This window comes from Pezoporus occidentalis, unplaced genomic scaffold (genome assembly GCF_034315485.1).
Source record: "Pezoporus occidentalis ecotype Australia unplaced genomic scaffold, CSIRO_AGI_Poc_V1 ctg15, whole genome shotgun sequence".
Classification (NCBI taxonomy): Eukaryota; Metazoa; Chordata; class Aves; order Psittaciformes; family Psittacidae; genus Pezoporus; species Pezoporus occidentalis.
Window position 1 is genome coordinate 2,532,304 of NW_026913316.1, and position 23,094 is coordinate 2,555,397.

General features: G+C 46.5%; 1 protein-coding gene across 4 annotated transcripts; it reads left to right on the forward strand.

Moving 5' to 3' along the window:
• Positions 1–12,304: 12,304 nt before the first annotated feature.
• LOC134159660 (serine/threonine-protein kinase SBK2-like) lies at positions 12,305–21,253 on the forward strand. Of its 4 annotated transcripts, none has more exons than XM_062610835.1 (4): positions 12,305–12,523; positions 18,976–19,171; positions 19,890–20,092; positions 20,343–21,253. In XM_062610835.1, exons 2-4 carry the CDS (start codon positions 18,985–18,987, stop codon positions 20,910–20,912), a joined length of 960 nt encoding a protein of 319 aa, XP_062466819.1. In that variant the 5' UTR covers positions 12,305–12,523; positions 18,976–18,984; the 3' UTR covers positions 20,913–21,253. The 4 variants fall into 4 exon arrangements, with proteins under 4 accessions (XP_062466819.1, XP_062466820.1, XP_062466821.1 ...); XM_062610836.1 differs by lacking the exon at positions 12,305–12,523 and adding an exon at positions 15,186–15,765; XM_062610837.1 differs by lacking the exon at positions 12,305–12,523 and adding an exon at positions 18,431–18,561.
• The last annotated feature ends 1,841 nt before the right edge of the window (positions 21,254–23,094 follow it).

The window sequence follows — 23,094 nt, forward strand, 5'->3', positions numbered from 1 at the left end:
CTGATCTTGTGTATCTTAACATTATTAGAACCTCATGTGAGCCCAGGGAGCCCTCAGCTTTCACAGAACATTGCCCTTCAAGGTGCAGCGCCTCAATTGTTTCCATTGCTCCACAATGCTTTTCTTCTCTCATTTGCCTCTGCCAGCCATGCCTGGCAGGTCCCTCATGCAGTCACATTCGGTCTAGCTTCATCCTGCCCGGGGGCATGTGTCAGGCCAGATCTGAGTGGTCTGTGGTGGAGATGCAGCCACTGTGTGTCTTTGAACTCCCCAGTGCCTTTGTTTCAGTCTCCCACAAGGCGGGTTCCACCTCAGATTCCATCCAGGGGTTCTTCAGCCATCCCTCCATTTCAAACCCTTTCTTTACATCACTTCTTCCACTTCCTCCTGCAACGCACCACATATCTCCCACAAGAAAATAGTTCTCCCTGCATCATACTGAGTTGATATGAAACTTTCCTGTATTTCAAAAATATTTCATCCAGACCTCTGAGGTAAAAGTGCAAAATCTTCCCTCGCTTCTTCACTTGTACCCTTGGCCAGTGACTAATGCTCTTATCCAGTTTGGGCAACACACATTGTGTTCCCATCTCCTTGCTCTTTAATTTCAGGAAAGGTAAGACCCATTTCTCATGGGTCCAGCCAGCACAGGAAAAGTCTCTTCAGGCCTGCAGGGTGTTGTTGCCATGAATCATGCTGGTAAAAATAGTACCTCCACATGGGAGGTGAGAAGTTCCATGATGCCCTCCCTGATCTTGCCCTTGGGCTGGATCTGTGCAGCTTCCAGTGACCTACAGACAAAGGGAAGAGCCAGACAGTGACTTCTGTGCTTCCTACCAGTCCTGACATGGTTCTAGATTCATCACATATAGAAAAGAAACAGTATGGGAGAACTGCAGATACCTTTATTCACTGGTGAAGACATATCTGATACATGTGCCTGTGCAGTGCTGGGGTAATGGGAGGATAGCAATGTACAAACCTTCCTGGAAGAAAGCAATGTGGGTTTGTGGTTCAGATACTCTATAAAGTCAGTTCAAAATCCCAGCGATGGATTCGAGCCCCATTTATCAGGGTTGCTATGAGAACAGACAGAGATAATGAAATTGATCTCCCTACAACCACTGTCTCACATGGATTTTAAATAAAAGAGCCTTGGTTTCTTAGAAGGTAATATCTTGGCTGGCAAACCATTACAGCTTGGTTTTTATGTGAATGAACAGATGTCTCAGGGAATTTGGCTAAGCTTTGCCAAATTACTCCTGAGACAAGGGAAGACTGTGAAACCAAGGCGTATTTTGTCAAAATTCATTGACCTTGGAGAATTGAGAACGGCTGTAGGACAGGTATTGCATTTCATTATATATTTGGTTTATGTATTTGAGAAATATGGCATCTAAGATGGAAAACTCAGCATTTTGCCAGTGTTAACATTTAGTTTACTAAAAACCACACACATTGTCAAAACTTGTATTTGAGAATATCCTTTGTGTCTACAGAGCACTGACAAACAGGTGTATAGATTGTACATTACAAACTCAGGTTTATAATGTTCACTTCTACTGAACCTAGCAGCCTTGATATAAGGTGAATCAGCTGCAGAAGAACAGTGGGGTAGGCATAGTAGATACGTGACGCCTGATCAGGGGACCTCAAGCAGATGCTTTTGTTCCTTTGGGTGTTGTTCTGTCTTGTAAGTCCTTTCCTATTAACCTTAGAGCATTTTGATCAATTCAAGGGAAGTGGTGGAGTAACCAACTCTGGAGGTATTTAAAAGATGTGAATATGTGGCACCTGGGGACGCAGTTTAGTGGTGGGCTTGGCAGTTTTGGGTTTATGGCTGGACTCAATGATCTTAAAGGTCTTTTCCAACCTGAATGATTTTATGATTCTATGATATCCTGCCCACTGCTGATAAACTCTTCACAAGCGGATGAAGGTCCTTTATAAAAGAGAAAATAGTCAGCTACAGCTTGAATCTGAACCACTGGATCCTCTGCCTTCTTGGAATTTGAATTCCAGATTCTGATTTCTGCTCTCTGGCACAAGTGTTTTGGTAGCATCTGATACCTTTGTTTAATATTGCACAGACTTAACTTCTAGTTCTTCTTTACTTGTTTACTTTTTTTACACACTGAGTGGGATCTCTTTTATGGGGTTTCAGTTTAATCTTTATGGCAGCAACAAGATGACTCTTTGCTTCATTTTTGCATTTCTTTCTGTCAGGTTAGCATTACTTTATTATTTTTCTTTACTGTATTTTTTTACTGTGATGTCTAAACCAGACGGTCACTGTTTTGTCTTAATTATTTTCCTCAGCTTTTCTGACTCCTAAACTCCAAGCAGGAATGGGCTTTTAGTGTACTGCCCATAGTCACCAATGACAAAGAAAAGCACATCCCCATGACTCATCCACCCACATAAATGCACATGCCAATATGTCCACAAAGTAACGTTCACTCGGTCAGTGAACAAAAATACCTAATACCTTCTAGCCTGCAGGTAGAATGGCATCTGTGCTTTGTGGTACCTTATAACAGACTGTGCACTTCCTTTAAACATATGTGCCTCTGCACAGTGCCAGCTGTGCTAGCATGAGGAGCAGTTCTCCTTCCTCAGCAGCAGCCTCCAGCTCTGAGGAACTCTGCTGATACGTCTTGGAGGGGTTTTTGTCTCTGCAGACAGAGCAGGCCACAGGGAGAAAGCTGAATGATTGCTGGGCTGGATTAGTGAGGCTTCGGGGCTGGCAGGCTGACCAGAAGTTGAACTTGTTTGGACTTGGAGAACTGATGGAAGATGTTGTAAAGGTGACTACACCTGTAAATTCAGCTCCTGCCCATCTGAAGGCCTTGCTGTAACTCATTTTGGCCACATACACAGGCATACTAAGTTTGTTATTTAGGACTGTATTTGCCTACGTAGTGTAGGTTTTAATCAAACTGGACTTCATACCTTTAACTAATGAGACTCCAATGTGTTTCACTGCAGGCAGTGAGTAATAGCTTTAGCCTCTAGAAAGGTGTAGCGAGGGGGCCATATTTCAGGTAGGTAGTTTTGCCACAGAGACACAAACCAATCTAGCTTTGTTTCATGTAAGGTAGGGAAACATAAAGGTAAACGCATAATGAGTACTTTTGCTGCAGAGCTCCCATGGGGGTTTAGTGCCTACCTCCTCTTTCTGCTTTCAGAAACCTCCCTCAGCCACATGTTACTTATTTGCCCATTTCTCATCTTTGGCACTGAAGTATATCAAAGTCCAGCAGATTACAGAATACTGGATTTCAGAAAATGGAGAATAAAATGGGTTTATAAAGCTCTAAAACAAAGTTCTCCTTTCAGACCATGGAGCAGATGGTGGCACCTGTGGCAATATATTTTCTTTCCTTCCCTTCCTGCCACTGCTATACTAAGAGCTAGTGAGGGAATTTTGCATCTGGGCTGGTAGTTTGCCATGAACTTCAGTAAAACTGTCATAATGTAATTTGTTAAGAGGATTGCAAAATATCCCAACTGCACTATTAAACTGTTCTTTAGTTTTTCTTCCAGGTGTTGAGCTTACAGACTGTTGAAGCTTTCTTTAAGGTTCTTTCTTTTTCCCCAGAGTCCTTAGAAAATGAAGAAAGTTGCCAAGGTACCTCAGATGGGTGCCTAACCACAAGTGAAAAACCCCTGTCCTTTAGTAAAGACAAAACATTATTGCCTCCTCTGACTGTTTTGGGCAAAAAGCTGAAAGTAATTTTTAGGCATTGGTGTTTGCAACCAGAAGGAGATGCAGGGGGAAGGAGTAGTTTGCGTGTTGTTGCATATATTTGCAAATACTGTACTTTGTAGTGCTCTGTGATGTTGCTTTGGAGAGCAGTGAGCTGTGAAAATTGTCCCTGTGAGTAGGATTGCCACTGTGAGTAGCTAAATGCAGCAGGCTAGCAGCTTGAGGTAGTTTAGCAGTGTAAGGGTAAGGTGAGCCCACCAGATGGTTAGAGTAAAATGTGTGCTTATTATTGTCCCAGATTTTCCCTGTTTTGCTCACCCAGCTGGTTTAGCTCTAACTTTGCTCAGATTTTTTTGTTTCTGAGAGGCATAAAGATAACCTGGGTCAAAAGCCAAAGGGCTTCCAAGTGAGACTGGGCTTGTACTGTAGTGGCTGGCAACACGACTAGAGTGCACATAATCCTGTCGTTTTTGCCTCTGCAAAATACTGCTGAGACCCAGCCCTAACTATCTGTCTATATAACATCTCTCTCTTTCAATTTTCTCACTTTTTGCCAACTAAATGTCTGCAAGCAGCTACCTGTGGTGACCACAGGTAGAGTAACATAGACCACAGAACAGGAAGAGATGGCACAGCTGTAGGGTCTTTCTGGAAGGAGAGAGAAGAAGGAGTCTTTGATGAAACTGGAACAGGCAAAAAGTGAAGAGTTACTAGGTGGGATGAAGAGGGAGCACATGACTGGCTGTGAAAGGGAAAGGTGCGGGAGACGGGCACTGAAGAGAGCAGGGAGTAAACAAGAGGAAAAGAGACCTAAGGCTGACCCTTTGTTGCAGAATGACTCTAAGAGCAGGGCCATAGAGCCCTGGAGGGCTGTGCGAGCAAGGCAGGGGGTGGCCCCCACAGGTAACAGGAAACCGGACATGGGAGGAGAATGTGGAGGAAGCTGTGGGGGCTAACCAATACTGTTATGCCAAGAAGGAGTGGCTGAATACCACTCCTATATATATGTGAACTGCGTCACAAATAAAGTGGAAGTTTGCTTATCACCCATATTGGGTTGGCCTGTCTGCTTCTCCTCACCGCTTACAACCCTTGAAGATCATCTTCACTAGTCCATGTACATCTTACCTGTGCAGATATATTTTCCTTGCCAAGGACCTGCTGAACATGTCTTTTTTGTCTGTGAGGATAGAGAGGTGAAAAAACAAATAGATAAGTGAAGCGGGTAAGAGGCAGATGGTGAGGCAGGACATGCAGAAGTGAGGTGTCCAAGTGGGGAAAGACACTGGCAATGATGGTGCTTCCTGAAAGTCATGGGTATCCCATGCCTCCCCATCTTACTGTCCCAAGAATCAGCCCCAGCTGCACACTTGGTAACATTAGCAGAGATACCTTGGTTGGAGAACAGAAGCCAGCAGTACTAAGTGGAGGTAGAGCCCCTCTGTGGAGAGAGATAAAGGGAGATCTGCTTCAAAGGGAAGGCAGTGGGTCAGCACGGGAGAGGCAAGGCAGGGGACATTTCTATTTCCAGGTGCCCTAGAGATTTGAAGAGATAAACAGTCCTCGCTGTGACTAAGCCCTTCCCCATCAGACTGCGAGCAATGGCACTGTAAAGAGACAGGTGGCCTTGTGTTGCTTCATGGCTGTTGCTGGGTGATCTGTAGGTCTTATGCCAAATTGCAAAGTGAAATCCCCAGGAATTGCTGAACCTGGATAATGACAGGAAGTAGACAGCAAAGTTGGTGGGATGATGGAAGTTAATCCTCAGCAAGAGAAAGGCATCTTGCTGAAAAATGGGCATCTGGGATTCTTCTGGGATCTCACCCAACCCCTTTCCTTGCTAGGCCCTTATTTCACTGTCTTCCAGATGTCCTTATGCTGCTGGGCTGATGCCAAGTGGTACATGCAAAGGGAACTAAAGAGAAGAATGTCAGCAAGTTTCAGTAGAAAGACAAGGAGCTAGAAAATAATTTGAAAGGAAAGAAATAAATCAGGAATTAATAAAGAGGAACAAATTTTAAATATCAATTCTTTCTCCCCCCCCCCAGCAAACTGGGGAATGGTCAGTCTAGAAGGAAGGAAAATAGCTGGAAGAGAAAGGAAAAGAAAGATGTCTGTACTGTTTCATGCTACACTAGTAGGAGGGATGCAGGCTGATGGAGGGGAGAGGGGACCATCCCAAGTCTTACTGTTTTCCTGCTGGCTCAGATTGCTGGTGTTTGCTATTCTCATGATATCGTTGACAGCATCTGTCTGATGTACTAATGACAAGAGGCTCCATTCTCTACTCAAGAGAGGGATTAAGGCTCAAATTGCCATTCCCGCTTGTCACTCACCAAGGAATTAAAATCTTCTTTGAATATGGAATTTACTGACCCCATGGGAGAGCCTAAGACAAAGGAAATGATTCTTTAGACATGAGATCACTGAAAGAAAATAATGCATTAGCTGGAAAGCTTTCAGCTTTCAAAGCTGTGACTGAGAGCCATTGGGCAACATTACACAGAGGCACCTAATTTGTGCTCCAGCGAGATCATCACCAATACCCTAACCATTTCCTCCTCTGAAGGATTAGCAGAGTATAGCACAGGGACCCCAGCAGATGGATAGTTTTTAAAGACTTGATATGGCCATTATAGAAGAAGCTTTAATCTGCATCTTTCCTAATGGAAGAAAATATCTACTTAATGTCCTGTTTTTGTCACTGACAGCTGGCCATGGTCACAAGTGTGGGTTGGTGGCTGTGGAGAGAAGCACTTTGAATTTCATCTGAGCAAAAGACTGATGCTCATAGTGATACCTTAAGCAAACTCATATATGTGTGCCTGTGTGGGAAGACCAGCTTCCTGTAGTGCAAGCCTATGATCTCTGCTAGCCTAGGCAAGCTGTGAGGTTTTTCAGCAGAAGTGAGCTGGTACTGAACTAAATAGGCACAATGGTAATGAGCAGCAATATCTCAGGAAACTAGATGGCTGGGCAATGATACACAATCACTTTGGGTACTCTGGGTTCCTCCACAGATTACTGGCACATGTGGTTTTAGGGAGTCTGTGGACAACTTCCCTCCCTGGGTTTTTGTTAAAAAGGTATCTTTAGAAGCATCCAGGAAATAAAATCCTTTAAGAAATGATCTGTGGATTCAAGTTCTTACTATTTTATGTTGGTTGTAGGTTTTTTGGCAGGGTTGGTTTGTTTTTTCTTATTGTTCTAGGACTAGTTTCTGTTCATACTGCACACAGTTTTGTTGCAATAGTTCTGAACTTACCTCCTTTGGAATATAAGTGCAGTATAAGCCAAAATGTGTTGCAAATTGTAACAGCTCTGTTTAATTGCCAGACTTATGATGGACTGATGGAGGTACAAAAGAACAAGATGTCACTGAAGGCCAAAGACTTTTTTTCTGTTCCCTGTTTTGCATGGGTTGGATAATACATTTTGGTTTAGCATCTTGGCATGTTCAGTCTTACTGGCCAAGCCTACTCAGGAGTTTTCCAAACCTGCTCAGTACATCGTTCCACAGATTTCTGTTTGCACTGTCAGAAAAAGTAATATGTCCAAGACACAATAGGATGGACAGGTTTATCCTGGATGTATCCTTTCTGCCTGGTTCTGTGATTCAAAACTGAGCATTAGAAGAGAGAAGCCTCTCCACAAAGTGTGGGAATGCTTTACAAGGTATGTCTGGTTGCTGAGAACTGATGGAGCCACTGGCTATGACAGTGTATAAAGGTGAGGCAGCTCAGGGTTAGTCTGGAGGATCAGTTCCTTTTATCTCTGGAACAATCCCTGCTAACATCCCTGCACCCACAGCTTGCTCTGACTCTCCGATGAGGGAGGACTTTGAACCTCCCGTGAGTAAAGCCTGTTCTCATGTGGTCTCCTCTCTGGAAGGCTTAAACTGTACCTGAGCTTCCCTGGGGACAGAGCACAGCTGGACATCCTATAGCTTGTGTCATACGTGCAGATTATCCCTGAGAGGGAAGCTCCCTGCATGGGCTACGCAAACAGAAATATCTCCAGAGTCTATAGCAGTAGACAGTTCCTACAGCTCCTACAGGGTTTACCTTCCTACAGCAGGAAGGTAAACCCAGGCTAGCAGGGATGGGGGTCTGCCCCAGGGCTGCCACAGCTGTCCTGCCTCTCTTTTTCTCTGTGAATAGTGGTAGCAGGGATGTTGAAGTTGAAATCCCTATCCCTGCCATGCACATCCATGCAACAACATCTCATCAGGTTAAGGAGACTGGCATATCTGAAAGCTGTCACCCTGGCAGGGAGAGACTGCAGAGGTGATGAGCTAGCCCAGGACAGACAATCACTCACCAGCTATTTAAATAGCAGGTATGGGGCTCTTTTGGGAGAAGTGGTTGCACAGGAGGGCCATGGGGCTTATTGCCTTGCTAGCTGCGCTCAAGGGGTGCTGCAGCATAATGAACATTTCATTAGTGTGATGAATGAGAATGGCCGAACCAGATCAGAATAAAACACTGTTTAATGATACATCCTGCCTCTGAGACTGTCCAGCAGCAAATTCCTCATGGAAAATAAAAGAGCAAGGAAGTATGTAGTAAATCCCCCATATATACTCTTAGCCTCCAGCAGCCTGAGACAGATGTTGAATCTTTGTATTTAATGGTGCATTTCCTCTGCAGCATCTCTATCCAGTTATTTTATGAAACCATATAAGCGTTTATTACCCACACTCTCCTGAGGCAAGGTGTCCATGGCTTGAAGGTGTGCTGCGGGAGGAAGCCTTGTGCTTACTTGGACTTCCCCCTAGTTCTCTTGTCTTATCTTTTGAAGAGACAGTGAGCAGTAATTTGTGTTCACCTTTTTTATTCCCTTCAAGGTTTTATTATACCTATTTATTATAGCTAATACAGCTTCTCTCCTCTGTCATCTTTTCTTTAGAGAAGAAGGCAGTGTTGCAGGCAGCCAGGAGCCTATGTCACTGGATGTCTTTCATAGAATCACAGAATGAACTAGGTTGGAAAAGACCTTTAAGATCATCAAGTCCAATCATTACCCCAGGAGAACATTTTTCCAGGAATGATCTTGGCTGAAGCTGCCCTGGGGAAGCATGAACTGGTCTCGAGATGGGCCTCCTGGCACTGTGATACTATGATACCCCTTGCCAGTGCCAGAGCCAAGCTGACCTGTGTGCCCCAAACATTCATCCATGAGCATTCCCAGCCCCTCCCTGGCCACCTGGATGTGTCAGAAAGCAGGCACTCGCTGCTGGTACCCCATGTGGGACCTCTCTCTGCCTCCTAATTTTGTGGACAGCCCAATGAGAGGCCTGTGCAGTGCCTTGGCATTAGATGAGACAGTGACACTGGGACACTGTCCCAGCAGCACTGGTCCCTAGGGTCTGGTTGCTGGAAGATGCTTTGCAGGGCACTGAGCAGCTGCTCTGTGAAGATGAAGCCATAGAAATGAGGAGAGGAAGCACAGGAGGGGTCAGTGTTCCTCAGGGACTAGAAGCATCCTTTGCCTTCAAGTGCATTGTTAGAGGCAGACATGAAGCTGCTGAAAAATTGAGAAGTAGGCATGAGCCATAGTTTTGTCTTGTCCCAAGGGCACTGATAGGTCTTGATGGCTTTGACCAGCCTCCACCTGCAACCTTTGCTCATGGGACCAGGAGCCCCATTTCAGCTCAGCCCTGGGTTTTTAGTCTTTGTCTGAACTGTATCATGGTTACCTCCATCTCTTTCACAGCTGTCTGTCCATAGACACAGTGTCTCTGGAGCCTGGCACGTGGACTGACTTCCTGTCTTGACCTCAGAGCTGCCTGGCAATCACTGGGCTGTGTCTGGCACTGGCTACCACTGACTGACCCTGACCTGCAGCTTCTGGACCTTGGACCTGCTTCGTCACCACAAGATCACCTGATGAATGAGCTCGGCTGAACCCAAGTCTATCCCTGGGCCTGTCCTGCTCTCACCTTGTGCAAAACTATGGGAAAAGCCCACCCTGGCACCTGGGCAGTGCCTGGCTGTACCTGTGATGACAAGAAAGTCATTGAGCTTCAGGAAGAAGGCTAATGTGCATCCTAAATACTGGTTATTGTATATTGTTTTAAGCCCTGGAGGACAGGCTGGGAGAGATTACAATAGAAAAGGTTAAAAATAAGCTATTATGAGTGCCTCTCCCTGTGCTGGGGTAGAAGGGCACCGCCTCAGCATTGCTCTGAGGCATTTGGATCAGTGCTCAAAGATTCCAGTGGATTAGCACTGCCTCTTGCAACCGCTTTGCACCCAACACAGGGTGTTTGGAGCAGATATGGTGGTCAGTGGGTGACCAGAGGCCTTGGGTCCAAGGGGCTTTGCCAAAGCTGGGGGGCATGGCTGGGAAGTACCTCTGGGGAGCAGGGCCTGGGCTCAGCACGAGCATGCTGTGATAGCTGGCAGGCGAGGTGGGACGCTGTACGGCACTGTCAGGAAGGAGGCCAGCAGATTCCTCAGCGATGGGATAGCTCTGAATGACCTCAGCACAAATGGTTGGCGCAGCTGGTGGACTCCTCTGAGCACCCTGCCTGTGCTGAGGAGAGCCAAGGGCCCCAGCTCTCTGTCCAGGAGGCACCCCTCACCCTACAGCACCCTGCAGCACCCTGTAGCACCCCGCTTGCTTGCCTGCCTGCTGAAGCTGAAGGGGACAAAAGTGTTGGCAGCTCACAGAATTGTTAGTAGAAGAAGTAGGAAGTCAATGGGGAAAGTCAAAGAGCTATTCCCATCTCAGCATCAGGCAAAGCTGGCTCTGAAAAGGATTGAATAAAATTGAGTGCTGGAAATTAAGGCATAGTGACTGTATGAAAAGCTGCCATCAGTGATGCACTGGGTAAATGCTTATGGCCCATTTGAATATATACAGATAAACTGAGTATTGCCATAGACTACAATATTGAAACAGCAGTGCCATTTATATTCTGGTAAAGGAGCTTGATGTCTGTGTTTCAGCAGCTTTCTCTCACACATGCCCTTGTTAATAAGCCTCCATACCACCAAAGAGTGCTCTCTTGGGTTCAAATGGCATCAAATCTTCTATCACTCTAGGTGCTGTTGGTGCCTCTCATAGTATGGAATGATGTGGGTTTGTGTAACTCTGAAACAGCAGTACAAACCTCCTCACCCAACTTACTTCCTTTGGAAATCACCAAAGTCATTGGCTAGGGACACTGTGAAAAAGGGTTCACACTAAAGCCAACACTGGAGAAACTGAGTGTCCTGCTAACGGTGTGTTGGAACAGGCAGTCTCCTCAGGGGCTCTTCAGGTGCTCGCTGGAGCAGGGCAAATTTCTCTGTGAAGGGGCAGTGTTCTAGTTGCAACCGTACCTCTGGTATCATCTGGCTTGAGCACTGACAACCCTGATCCTTTAGAGCTGTATATGGTGTGTACCTGAAGAACTGTTGCTATTCTGATGGGAGTGAAGTGGGCTGTTGTGTGTATGCTAAGGAAGAGGGATAAGGGAAGAGAAGGAAGTATTAGAGAGGTGTGGGAGTCCTTCTTGATTAGGTCCCTTCACTGCACCTGCTTTAACCCAGCACATTGAAGGCCTTTCCCAGTCTGTGGAGCATCCTTCAAGAATGAGTGTGAAGGAGCAGCCTGGAGCGGCACTAGACCTGTAGGCCATCAGCACCACAACCTCAGTCCCTACATCTTATCCAGAAGCACAGGGACGGCTGGGAGCCTCACTGCTACTCAGGACTGAATCTTCTTGCCTGCTCTCTGGAGAGAGGGCAATTACCTGCACTGGAGACCCAGAGTACTTATGGTTATGGGGCTGCTCTGCTCTCTTCTGGGACATTGTCTTTTACCTCTGTCTTCTCAGCCTTCCTCATGAAACTGCATCCCCAGAGGTAGCACAGAGGCTTATCAGGGCAGTTCAAGCCCTACAGGTCCCCTGCATGGCCCCAGCTCTAGGGAACAGGGAGGCCTGCGTCACAGCTGCATGCATCACTGCTGCAGATACACAAACTGATCTATCTCCTCAGGAGAAAAAACAGTGCCTCAGAGCCAAGATCTAGGACCTGCATTGTGTCCATGACCCCAGGAGCTGCTTTCCTCTCCACAATCACGTGGAAGGAAGCGGACTTTGGCACAGGACTATAGCCTGGGTGCAGGTACTGAGAACAGGTGAAGTGCCTGCAAGTCACTGTAGTTGTCATTAATAATTTCAGCTTCATCGTAATGCTTTGTGGTAATGGTGTGTGTGAGGAGTCTGACCACACTGGGCCCCTTGAAGGGACCTTGGACCAGTTGTAGTTTGTGCCTGGTCTCTAACGCTCACTGACACGGGCCGTCTTGGTAGCCAAGGGCAAGCGCTGACAGCCCACAGTCATTCTGAGCCCTGCCATCAGGGACTCTTACTTGGCATAGCCCCAGAGCAAGGCCCATGCACCAGCACAGGGAGCTGCTTTGCTCCCTCAGCTGTAACGAGAGCCCAGGCTGGACGGAAGGGCTGAAAAGGGTGGGTCTGCTGAAGGGTCCCTTGGGCTTATGATGGTATGGCTAGAGCAGAAACAGCCACTCACTCTGATCCATGCAACACGTCCCTCTCCATAGACAGGGCAGATGGATACCCCCTTTCCCCCTCCCCGGCTCCCCCTCTTTTCTTCCCTCCTGGAGGTCACCTTCAGCAGGGAGGCAGCGTGCCCCCAGGACCAGAGGCAGGGGGAAGGGGCGGAGCGTCACGCTTAGCCCCGTAATGCCTGGCAGCCCCCTCCGGCTGCTCCGTGCAGGCTGAACCCAGCCTAGAGTCTGCGGCTGGAGAAGCGAGGGAGTCCACGGCTGGCTGTCAGTGCTGTGCTGCTGGAGAAGGTGAGCGGCTTCGTGCGGGCAGGGAAGGAGTGTGGGAAGAGAAGTGACAGCCGTAGCGGGATGAAGGAGACAGGACAGGAGCATAGAAGGGCACCCACCCCTCACAAACTGGTTTTGGAGACTCTAGCATAGCGTGCCGGCAGAACGTGGAGTGCACCCATTTCCCACACCTGGTTGATGGTGAGCTCCTTGGGTGTCTCTGCCCCAAAAGGTTGTTTTTTGTCTAGTTGTGTCCAGTGAGATGGTGCCGTAGTGCTGGCTGGTTGCTTGGGAGGAGGGTGTGATGGGGCTTGGTCCCAGTGAGACTGTGTGTGCCATCTTCTGCCCGAGGAGGCTGCTGTGTGGATGGAGATTGTGGTATACTGCTTGCTGGGGAGAGGCTTACAGGGCTCTCTCTGGGGAGGCTGTTAGGTGTTTCTGCCCAAGAAGAGCGATACACGTTTCTGTAAGGGACGGCGATGCGGTTCTCCGCAGTGATACTAAGCACTAGTCTGCTGACCGCTTTTAGAAAGGACCTCATAAACCCGCCCACAGAAAGGCCAGAAACAACCACAAGGATAATCTTTTCAGGTCCCTTGCGTGTATTAAACGTGGTTTGCACTAGAGTGGACCTTATGGGGAAAAAATAGTGCCATTCTTGAGTTGAAAGTTCCAGAGATGGAAGGATATTCTTCCACTCTGATGAGATTTTCAAGGATAAATGTCCTTCTTCACAAAATATGCCCTGCATCTGAGGTATGAAACTGCCTCATTTCAGCTTCAGCTATTCATTTTATTATAAAGCTTTTATTAATTATAATGCTTTTACTAAGGGAGAACCCTTTGTAGTGAAATTCTAGTGCCCACAAAGGTATACATAGATGACGGAGTAACTTCTTTGCTCTCTGTTTGATAAGCTAAAAAGACTGCTCCCCTGGAAGTTTCCCCTGTAATTGGAAGCCCCACTGTCATTCTGTCATTCTCATGGTTCTTCTCTAGTCCTTTTTCCATCAAACCATGAACACCAGCTCAAGCTTGCTGATCTATGTTTTCACCGATACCATTAAAATATAGAAAGCATCTAGTAGCTAATTCTGTTAACCCGTCAGCTAGCCTCTGGAGGAGTTCAGGAAATTTACTCTAGAAACCATCCTTTCACATCAGTATGTTTTTAACATTATAAAAAAATCACAGAAAAGTAAATAAATAAGAATGCAAAGTAGAGCACATGGAAGGAATACATTTCTAATCAAAACACAAACCCCGCTGGTGCACAGTGTTCTCAATTCTAGTGAAGATGTCGTCAGCAGGTGGCCAGCTTTTCAGAAATACAGCTTTCCTAACTCAGCTGATTTTCAGAGATTAAATTTCAGACTGTCTCAGGGCATCTGTGTGTAGGAACCTCTGCAGAAACCAGAGTTCACTGTAGGAGGCACTTCGCCTCAGAACAGATCTCTTATTATGATCTGTCTCAGTCTAAGTAAAGCTGAGCGGCTATATCTGTTTTTTTTTTTTTCCTAATTTAGCATCAGAAAAATGCTATTTTGCCTCTTGCTGCTGCTGATTCCTGTGTCTGACACTTCTTGGACATTCTCTTCAGCAAAGTAAATGCAAAAGTAACATCAGTAACCCTTGTAGGGCCAATCTTCTAGGGTTGCATGTGTATCCTCATAGATGTATATCTATATCACTGTAGATTCTTTCTAGGGCAAGTCTGTATCACCCTACGTATTAAGGTCTGCAAAGTGAGGCTATACGACATCTACATTTTTGGGTTTACATAGTGCCCATTTTATTTACAAAGCAACATGAAGAACTAAGATTTATTTTATTAATATGATGTTTTTGTTTCCTGTCACACAATGCCAGGCTAAATTCCTAAATTTTTTTGTCATTTGAAAAACTTTCGTGTGCGTGTACATGCATGCACTAGTTTTATCAAGCAATGCATTACCTACCTAAACTCATGTTGCATCATTCACAAACATTTTCTGGATGATTTCAGTGCTTTCTTCTAGATCAATAACAAAGGTAAAAGTATTCTAACAGGGTCAGGATCAAACAAAATTAATTGTGTGGAGTTAGGACACCAATAAAAGACAATAATTCCCACTGTACTGTGCTTATTTTTAAATCCATTAAAAATATGAGGCTTATTGATTTTGACCAATGGCATGATTAATTTGTACAGAGAGCTTTCAGAGAATGGTCAGTGAATGGGATGTTTCTGGCTGTGCTGTTTGAACCAATACTGGGCTGAGAACTGCTCCAAACTCTCACCAGTGATTTAGAGGTTGATGGGAAACCTCTGTGGATAGGGTCCTTCCACAGCCCCTAGACAGAATGATTGTGATGGTTGGATAACAACAGAGACACCAAGTGATCTGAATTACTTGATATACTAAATCCATTTGAGCAAAATGGGATTTATAAAAGCTGGTGGGAAAGTATTTAGGCAGAAATGCAGCAGGCAACACCCAGAAAGGGACGTGAAGAGGAAGTGGAGCTTTTCCTCCAGAGCCCTCAGTAATTTGGAAAAACTCTGGAGTCATGATGGATATATGAGGCAGGGCAGCTTCCCAGTGTGTCAACCAGAGAGGTTGTGGAGTCTCCATCTGTGGAGGTACTAAAAACCTAACTGGACACCTATATATGCTTGGGAGGATATATATTCAATATATATTCCTATATAACCTGCTTCAGCTGCTGCTGCTTGAGATGAGGAATTGGATTAGCTGATGTCAAAAGGTCCCCTTCCAGCCTAAAAACCTCTGTGATTCTGCCATCATAGCACTATTTCTGTTATACAGAGATTACACTGTCCTTGGCTCTGTCCTTGGCTCTTGACATGTATGGAGTGCTTTTGTGGACCAAATATATTAATCATTTTGGTTGAAGAACCAGAGTAACATTACCTAGCTAAGACACTGTGTCTCCATAGGCTAGCTCCTCCTCAGCTCCTCAGGAAGCTGGAAGGCATCTCCTGGTGGTGGAAAGGATGTGAATTTCTTGCTGCTGTAATGAGAAACTCTTGTGGGGAATTAGAGTTTCTCACAAGTTAACAGCCTGGAAATAAGACCTATAGCAGGGATGAAGCACAGGAAGGATAGTGGATGAAAGAACAGTTTTGAATAGGACCCTGCCTGCTGACTTCAATACAGCACAGCAAAACAGTGGGTGCATCCTGGCCAGAGCCCTGGGGGCCTCCTCCTCAGTGTTTGTCACTCTGCAGAAGGCAGATGGCACTCTAGAAGGTAACAGAGGTAAATACAGGGTACCCAGACATGCTTTACCCACTGGTGACCCAAACCTGGACCTCACTTAGCTTCCTATGTAATGGCAGTGGTATCTCAGAGAAAGACCTGACAGCTTTGGCTATTTCCTAAAGTATGGACTGTATAGTGTAATCAGTTTCCTCAAGGGCAGCAATGGCCAAAGCCTGAAGACTTTTCTGGAGTGACTGCAGCTGGGGCTTCCTTCGTATGGAGCCCTCGTCACACCCACAGTATTGTCATTGTCCCACAAGACATTCTACCCATATCCTCTGGTTGATCTTTTTTTCCATGCTGGCTATTTTACTTTGATGGTCTATTCTGTACCTAAAAGTCTGCCCTCCCATGCCAGTGGGGTCATGCATGAAAGTGAGGATCCTTGGCACCTATACTGCAGTTCACTTGAAATGTGGAGTGGAAGGACAAAAGAGTTTTTGGGATTATTTTTTAACTGCAAAAGCTTATGTACTGAAATGTTTTGACTCCCAAAGCTGGAGTAAGAACCAAGAATATTCAGAGAAGCATATCCTCCTATTTACAAAAGGAAGTATTTAATACAGTAAATAGAAGTGATGAATCATTTAAAAATAGAATAGATGAATCAGATAATAAATAATACAAATAAAATTAATTAATAAGTATTTTAAAATGACATCATTATTGATTAATACAGTGAGCGGATGCACTGAGAAGATTCTAACCTTTGGGTTGGATAGCACTAACAGGTGGCCAGCCTACAATGGAAGAAATTTTATCTAACTCAAGTTTGAGAAATAAAGTTATCCAAGAAGATCGTGAACCATTTGCTAACAAGAACTTGTCCATGACCATGAATTTGACATAGGAGAAACACTGTCTTACAGAAAAGATCTTTTAGTTGGGTTTTTCCCCTCCTCCCAAATATGAATTTAATGTGTTCTGCACAAGACAAGCAGACATCTCTTCTGTTGTTTCACTCCCTGCTTATTGTGGCTTTAGTCTATTTAACATCAAGGGAGGTCTATGCCTTTCAAAAGTCTATTACACTTTAAGGTTTTTTTTTTCTCCATATTCCTAGCTAGGTCTCTAAAACGCTCTTTCAGATATATGTTTTAACACTTAAATGTGGCAACACCACTTTGGCTGGGCAGCAAGCAGGAGGACATCAGAGCAAAATCTCTGAAATACTTTCCAGACTTTCTCTGTGAGTTTCTCACCAGCCTTCCATTCATTCCCTCCCGTGCATACACTAGTTCATTGTTGAACTCCCCATGGACTTTACTAACTTTCACTGCTGTTGGCTCTCACACCGAGCCAAAGCCTTTGAAGAAAAGTAGGGCAAATTACTTTGTACTTCTGAACTGGGTAAGACTTAATGCAGTCTGAAAGAGGGAAGGAAAAAGAAAGGGAACTTTGCAACAGTCAGTCCCAGTCTCATGTATAAATCCAGCCCTTTTGTCATTTTCCTAGTTTTAAATAATTCTGTTGCTAAATTAGTGGATTCTTAAGAATGACCAGATTAATTGAAAATTATTGGAAATTGAAAATTGAAGGAACTCTAACAAGCTCTGGTCACAGACAGAACAATGTAAAAACTAAGGGAAAAGGCTTCATACTTTCTGCTCCCACTCATATTCCCAGGATGCCATCTTCCTTTTTAACAATGATGTGAGGTCTTACTCCCTCCTCTGAAGGTGTCGTGTGTCAGAATGTTTGATGGGAAGAGGTCCTGAGTTTGTAGGTGCAGAGGTGAGCCGCCAGTTTTACACTAGAGCTCTGTCTCATTGCACAGTGTTTACCACATATCCGAGAATGCTGCAGCCTTCGTGCTCTTGGGTTGTTGGGTTGCACCCTGGGCTGTATTAGGCAGTGTTACCAGTAGGTCAATGAAGATGATCCTTCCTCTCCTATTGAGGCCACATCTGGGTCCAGTTCTGGGCTTCTCAGTGAAAAGAGATGTGGACAATACTGGAATGAATCCAGTCTGTGAAAATGATTAAGATAGTGAAGCATCTCTTGTACAAGGAGATGCTAAGAGACCTGGGACTTGTTTAGCCTCAGAAGCAGAAAGCTTGATGGGATCATCTTGTTGATGTGTATAAATACCTGTAAAAAAGACACTGCCAGATTCTTCTTACTGGTGTTACGTGACAAGGCAAAAGGCAATGGGCCTCAAATACAGAATTGCTATTTAAGCATAAGAAAAAAACATTTTTTCCATAAAGGTGGTCGAACACTGGAACAAGTTGCCCAGAGCAGTTGTGGAGTCTCCATCCTTGGAGATAATCAGAACTGGGCTGGACACAGTCCAGAGCAACCTGCTATAGTTAACCTTCCTCTGCACTAGGTGATCTCTGGAGGTACCTTCTGACCTCAACCGTGCTGTGACTTTGGTTCTGTGACCTTGCTCCAAAGCCAGGAGAGTCTCACAGGCCCAGGGTGCCTGCATTCAGAGCACAGGGAGGTAGTCAGGGGGAGAGTGATGCCATAGGTGCCTTAAAATGTTGCCTTGTAGCTGGCTGGGGGGCTAAAAAGCATTTCTCTGAAATGGGTCTGAAGCAGCTGGCTGTAGGTTAGAATGCCATTGATGTCCAAGCTTCCTTCCTGCCCGGGTTTCTTGGCTGCACAGATGAGTGACTGCGTCAGAAATGTCAGCAGGCATGTGAGGTACTGAGCTCCCTTTGGCTTGCTCTGAGCACGCTGCCTGACTAGTAATCCCTTTTTTGTCATGGGCTAGATGTGCCGCTGCCTAAGGAACAGGCCTCTCTCTGCTGCTACCTCAAGGACTTTCTTCAGTAAGAAGTGAGGGTGAGTTTCTGAGTAGAGAGGCATGGTCTTGCTACAGTAGGCTAAGGAGAGTAAGATGACATGGTACCTTGGAGACTAGAATAAGAGGAGGCCTGAAAGCCAAGCTGACACAGAAAGGTGATCCAGGTCCTTGAAAAGAGAGGCTCCAGGACTACAGTTAGAGTCTGGAGGCCAGAAAGGATTAGAGGGTTGATGGAGGTTCTCTTCAATATGGGACCTGTTACATGATGAGGGGCTCTGCCCAGGGGTGTACTGTATAAAAGCACAAGTTCAACTCTAGCACATCTGTGAAAGTACTCAGGCTCCAAGTGGCAGAAGCACCTGCTGCCATGGCATGGTTTGCATGGCGAGTTTGATCTGGTTTTATCTGTGCATGTTGTGATGTTCCTGACTTGGGCTGTGGTGTTTCTGCAGCACTCATCGATGGCCGAGAGCTCAGCTGTGGCTGCAGCAGCAGCAGGGACAGCGGCACCAACCATGCTAGAGGAGCTCCTGGAGATCACAGCTCAGAGCCTGGTGCGCACTGAGGTGGCTGAGCACTATGAGGTTATTCGGGAGCTGGGCAGGGGCAAATATGGCCACGTGATGTTAGTGACCCACAGGCAGAGAGGTAAGGAACTGACTGTGCCCTGTGAACCACTATGCCTTGTTTCCTCTTCACTCACCAGAGTGTTGGGTGGGCTGGTGGTTCCCTGGGGCCAGGCACCAGGCACCATGAGGGTTCCCCAGGGAACGCTGAGGACAGGACCTCCCCAGCCAGGCAGCATCCCATTGTGCTCAGGGGACAGACCAGAACATCAGGCAAAGTTATACTGGTGAGGCAGGTGCAGGGTCAAGCTGGGAAGTCAATCCACAAGTCAGGATCAATAGGACTAGGCATCGACACGGATGTGGTATAGCTGGAAAACAGCACTCCCACCACGTAGCTCAGGCAGGGAGTGAAGCCCCGGGCCTGAGCTTAAATGGTGCCCTAAGGCCCATGGATAGAGGGTGTGAGTAGAGGTCTTAGGTGGAGTTGGCCAAGGCCATTAAGGCCTAATAGCACCCACAGAGCCCTGACACTACTCTTCGCCAGTAGTCCCAGTTGAGACTGATGAGCCTGTGTAGCCTGAGTTTCCCTTGTGCTGCCCAGTGCTCCTGTGCACTGACTGGCTCAAAACCCACACCAGTGGCAACACCTGGTCCCAGATCTGGTGTCCACAGGATATATCTACACAAAGCTTTGGGTCAGAGACCTCTCTGTGGCTGTGAGTGTCCAGTTCCATGGCTGCTCAGTGCCCTCTCAGTTTGGCTTTCAGGAGAGTCAAACCCACTCTTCCCATTCCCAGGGACTCCTATGGCTCTCAAGCTGCTACCCAAAGCCAGTACCAAGCTGCACACCTTCCTGTATGAGTACTGTGTGGCACTCTCCCTCGCCACTCACCCTGCCATCATCGGCATGTTTGGAATTGCCATTGAGTCCAGTCAGTACTATGGCTTCCTCTACGAACCAGCACTGCACAAAGATCTCATCTCTATCATCAAACCCCGGGTGAGTGCTGATGTAAGGCCATGGGGACTGGGACTGTAGCATTTGTCCACTGTGTGGGCTGGCTGGGTCAGAGGGAGGTAAGGGCAATGGGCTGTTGCATTGATGTCTACAGCATTGAAACAGCTTCAGGCTTGCAACACCAGAAATACAAAGGTCTTCCCCAGTGCAGAGCAGGCAGGTGGAAGTGTAGCTAGCAGGGCTGCCAAGGTGTCATGAGTAAGTTGCACTGCCTGTCTGTCTCTCTGGGCAGGATGGGATCCCCGAGCCAGCCGCTAAGCAGTGTGCCAAGCAGCTCGTGAGTGCGCTGGAGTTCATCCACAGCCGAGGACTCGTGTACCGTGACATCAAGCCTGAGAACGTGCTGCTTTTCGATCCCGAGTGTCGACGCATCAAGCTGACTGACTTCGGGCTTACGCGGCCCAAGGGTACCAAGCTGAAGCTGGTGGCCGGGGTAATCCCCTATACCGCCCCGGAGCTGAGCAACACCGCTGATGCCCAGGGGGTGCCCATTGACACCAGCTTGGACGCCTGGGCCTTTGGCGTGCTGCTGTTCTGTCTGCTGACTGGCTACTTCCCCTGGGAGCAGAGCCTGCCAGATGACCCTTTCTTTGAGGACTTCATGCAGTGGCAAGAGACAGGCCTGGAAGAGGACCTGCCCCGCCACTGGAAACGCCTGACAGCTGAGGCTGCCCTGATGCTGCGGAGCCTGCTAGCCCTAGATCCTGCCAAGCGTTGCCCCGTCAGTGGGGTGCTGCGCTATGTCGATCGCCCTTGGCGACTGGAGGATGGCAACAGCCAGGAGGCTGCAGTGAAGCCCTAGAGCCTGTTCCCCATAGGGGCAAGATGGCAGGTCTCACCCTGCAAGGGACTTCAGAGTGTGAGGCACCATGGTGGCCTGGGTGTGAGAGGCCATGGTGATCCAGAGGGCAACTTCTTTGTTGTCATGGAGCCAAGCTCCTTCTCCAACTGATGGTCCTCACCCCATGGTTCAGTGCTGCCCAGTGCCACCTGCTTGTGCTTCATTGGGGCTTGAAAATATCCTTCTTTTGGAAATAACTGTCCGTGTGTGAAGCACCCGCTCGCTTCCTGGCCACAGGGACTCCAGGGTGTTTTCTAGGTGCTGCAGTGCCTGCCTTGTCTCAAAATAGAACAAAATATGTACTTTTGTGTTTGCGTATGCGGCTCTTTTTCCTTCATAATAAAATGTCTGTGGGGTCTGCTTGATGTGGGAAAGCAGGGGCATGACAGAGCCTGCTGCCATCTCAGGACAACCTGTACATGGCAGGGACCACCCCTCGATGCTGCCTGGGCCTCCACCAGAATCCTTGAAGGGTGGCTTCAGGCTGGTGGGGTGGAGGTGCTGGGAAGCTCCCAGCATGTGGCTGCAGATGGTAGCTGGGCACTGATGATGGTGTTGAGCACACCTCCCTCCCCGTACTGCTTTCAGATCCTAAGAGAATGTCCTTCATGCTCTTAGATGCCCGGTTACTGCTCTAAGAAGGTCTTCCTTCTCCCATTTCTTATCACCACTTTAACCCTTCCCTAGCAGCACATATCTCCTATCTCCTAATCCCCTGGTGTCCTTCTAGGTGCACAGTTTAGTCCTGGAAAGAAGTAGCAAGTAGAGAATTAGAGGTTAGAAGCTCTCATTACTTTACTACCTCTTTCCAGTCCCCAGGATTATGCTGTTGGTAATCCTTCCCAGCTCCTAGCCTGACCCTATTGCTGGAAACATGCCCATCTTAGTTTCCATTCTCAATGGCTTAGTAACTTTAAAAAATGCACTGGTCCAGCACCATAGTTTCTAGTATCCCAGCTTTTTTTTCACCTCAGATACTTTCCTGCACACACTCTTCCGTAGTTGCCTGACGTCCAACTGTCTTTTGCCAGTATCTTCTCACCCAATGGAATTCTACTATTACTTATCTTCCTCATTAACTTTCCCTTTCTACTACCCATCACCTGTTAAACACCTTTCATTCATCTTTCTCTCAGCAACATCACCTTCATACTACTCTTTTGTACTTTTCCTGCTCTCTACATCACTTATCCCTCATGTCTTTCTTCCAGCTCCCCAACCTACCTTATCACTGTGCTTGCCCTGTTCACAAGACATTTTTCTTCTGTCCACTTCCATATTTTATAATCTTTCATTACCCCAAAAGATAATGAGTGCTGCACAACTTTGGCCTGCTGAGATTTGGGTTTAGTTACTCTTTGATCACTGTAGGAATAGCACAGGAGTGTTAAGGTACCAACACTGTAGCTGTGTTTAAAGTGGAGAAGCCCTAATGGTTCTAAAGGCCAGGTAGCTGACAACTATCTGATGAAAAATAGTGGAAAATCTGATACAGATGATTGCTAATAGTGAGTTATAGGTTAGGAACATGCCCTTTGGAATATGATACTCAGCATTGTTTGCTAAAAAAGTTGTGTCCGATAAAGTAAATTCATAGCATTAGAGTACACAATTTGTAAGGCATGACCTATTGATATAAAGGAAATTCGAGTATGCTGTATTGATTAAGAAGATGTACTATGACAAGCCAATAAAGCATAGTTAACTGAACTGAGAACTTTTAGTGGACAGGAGAAATAATTGTCAGCTGGAAATGCTGTCTGGTTATTTTGGTTGGTTTCTGCAGGGATCAATATTTGAAAACGATCTACATTTCTATCCATGATTTGAAGGTAAATACAAAACCACAACAGGTGGAACACTGACATCTTTGGGGAAACAGAGAAAACTGTCTGATTTCAACAGGACCAAGCATGTCTTCTTGCAGAAGCCAATCATGTTGATGAGGATCAGGGATTCAGTGCTGCCTGACAAAGATGATGTGACAGAAGCTACTGACAGCGAGCAGTGGCAATGAAGAGGAATGTTTCTCTTTCTCCTTTATCACAGAACCTTAAGACTTTGGCAGAAGGGGTTTCTGCTTCAGGAAGTTGTGTGATACATAGCTAAGTGATGAAATCAGCACTGTGGCTGCAGCATATGT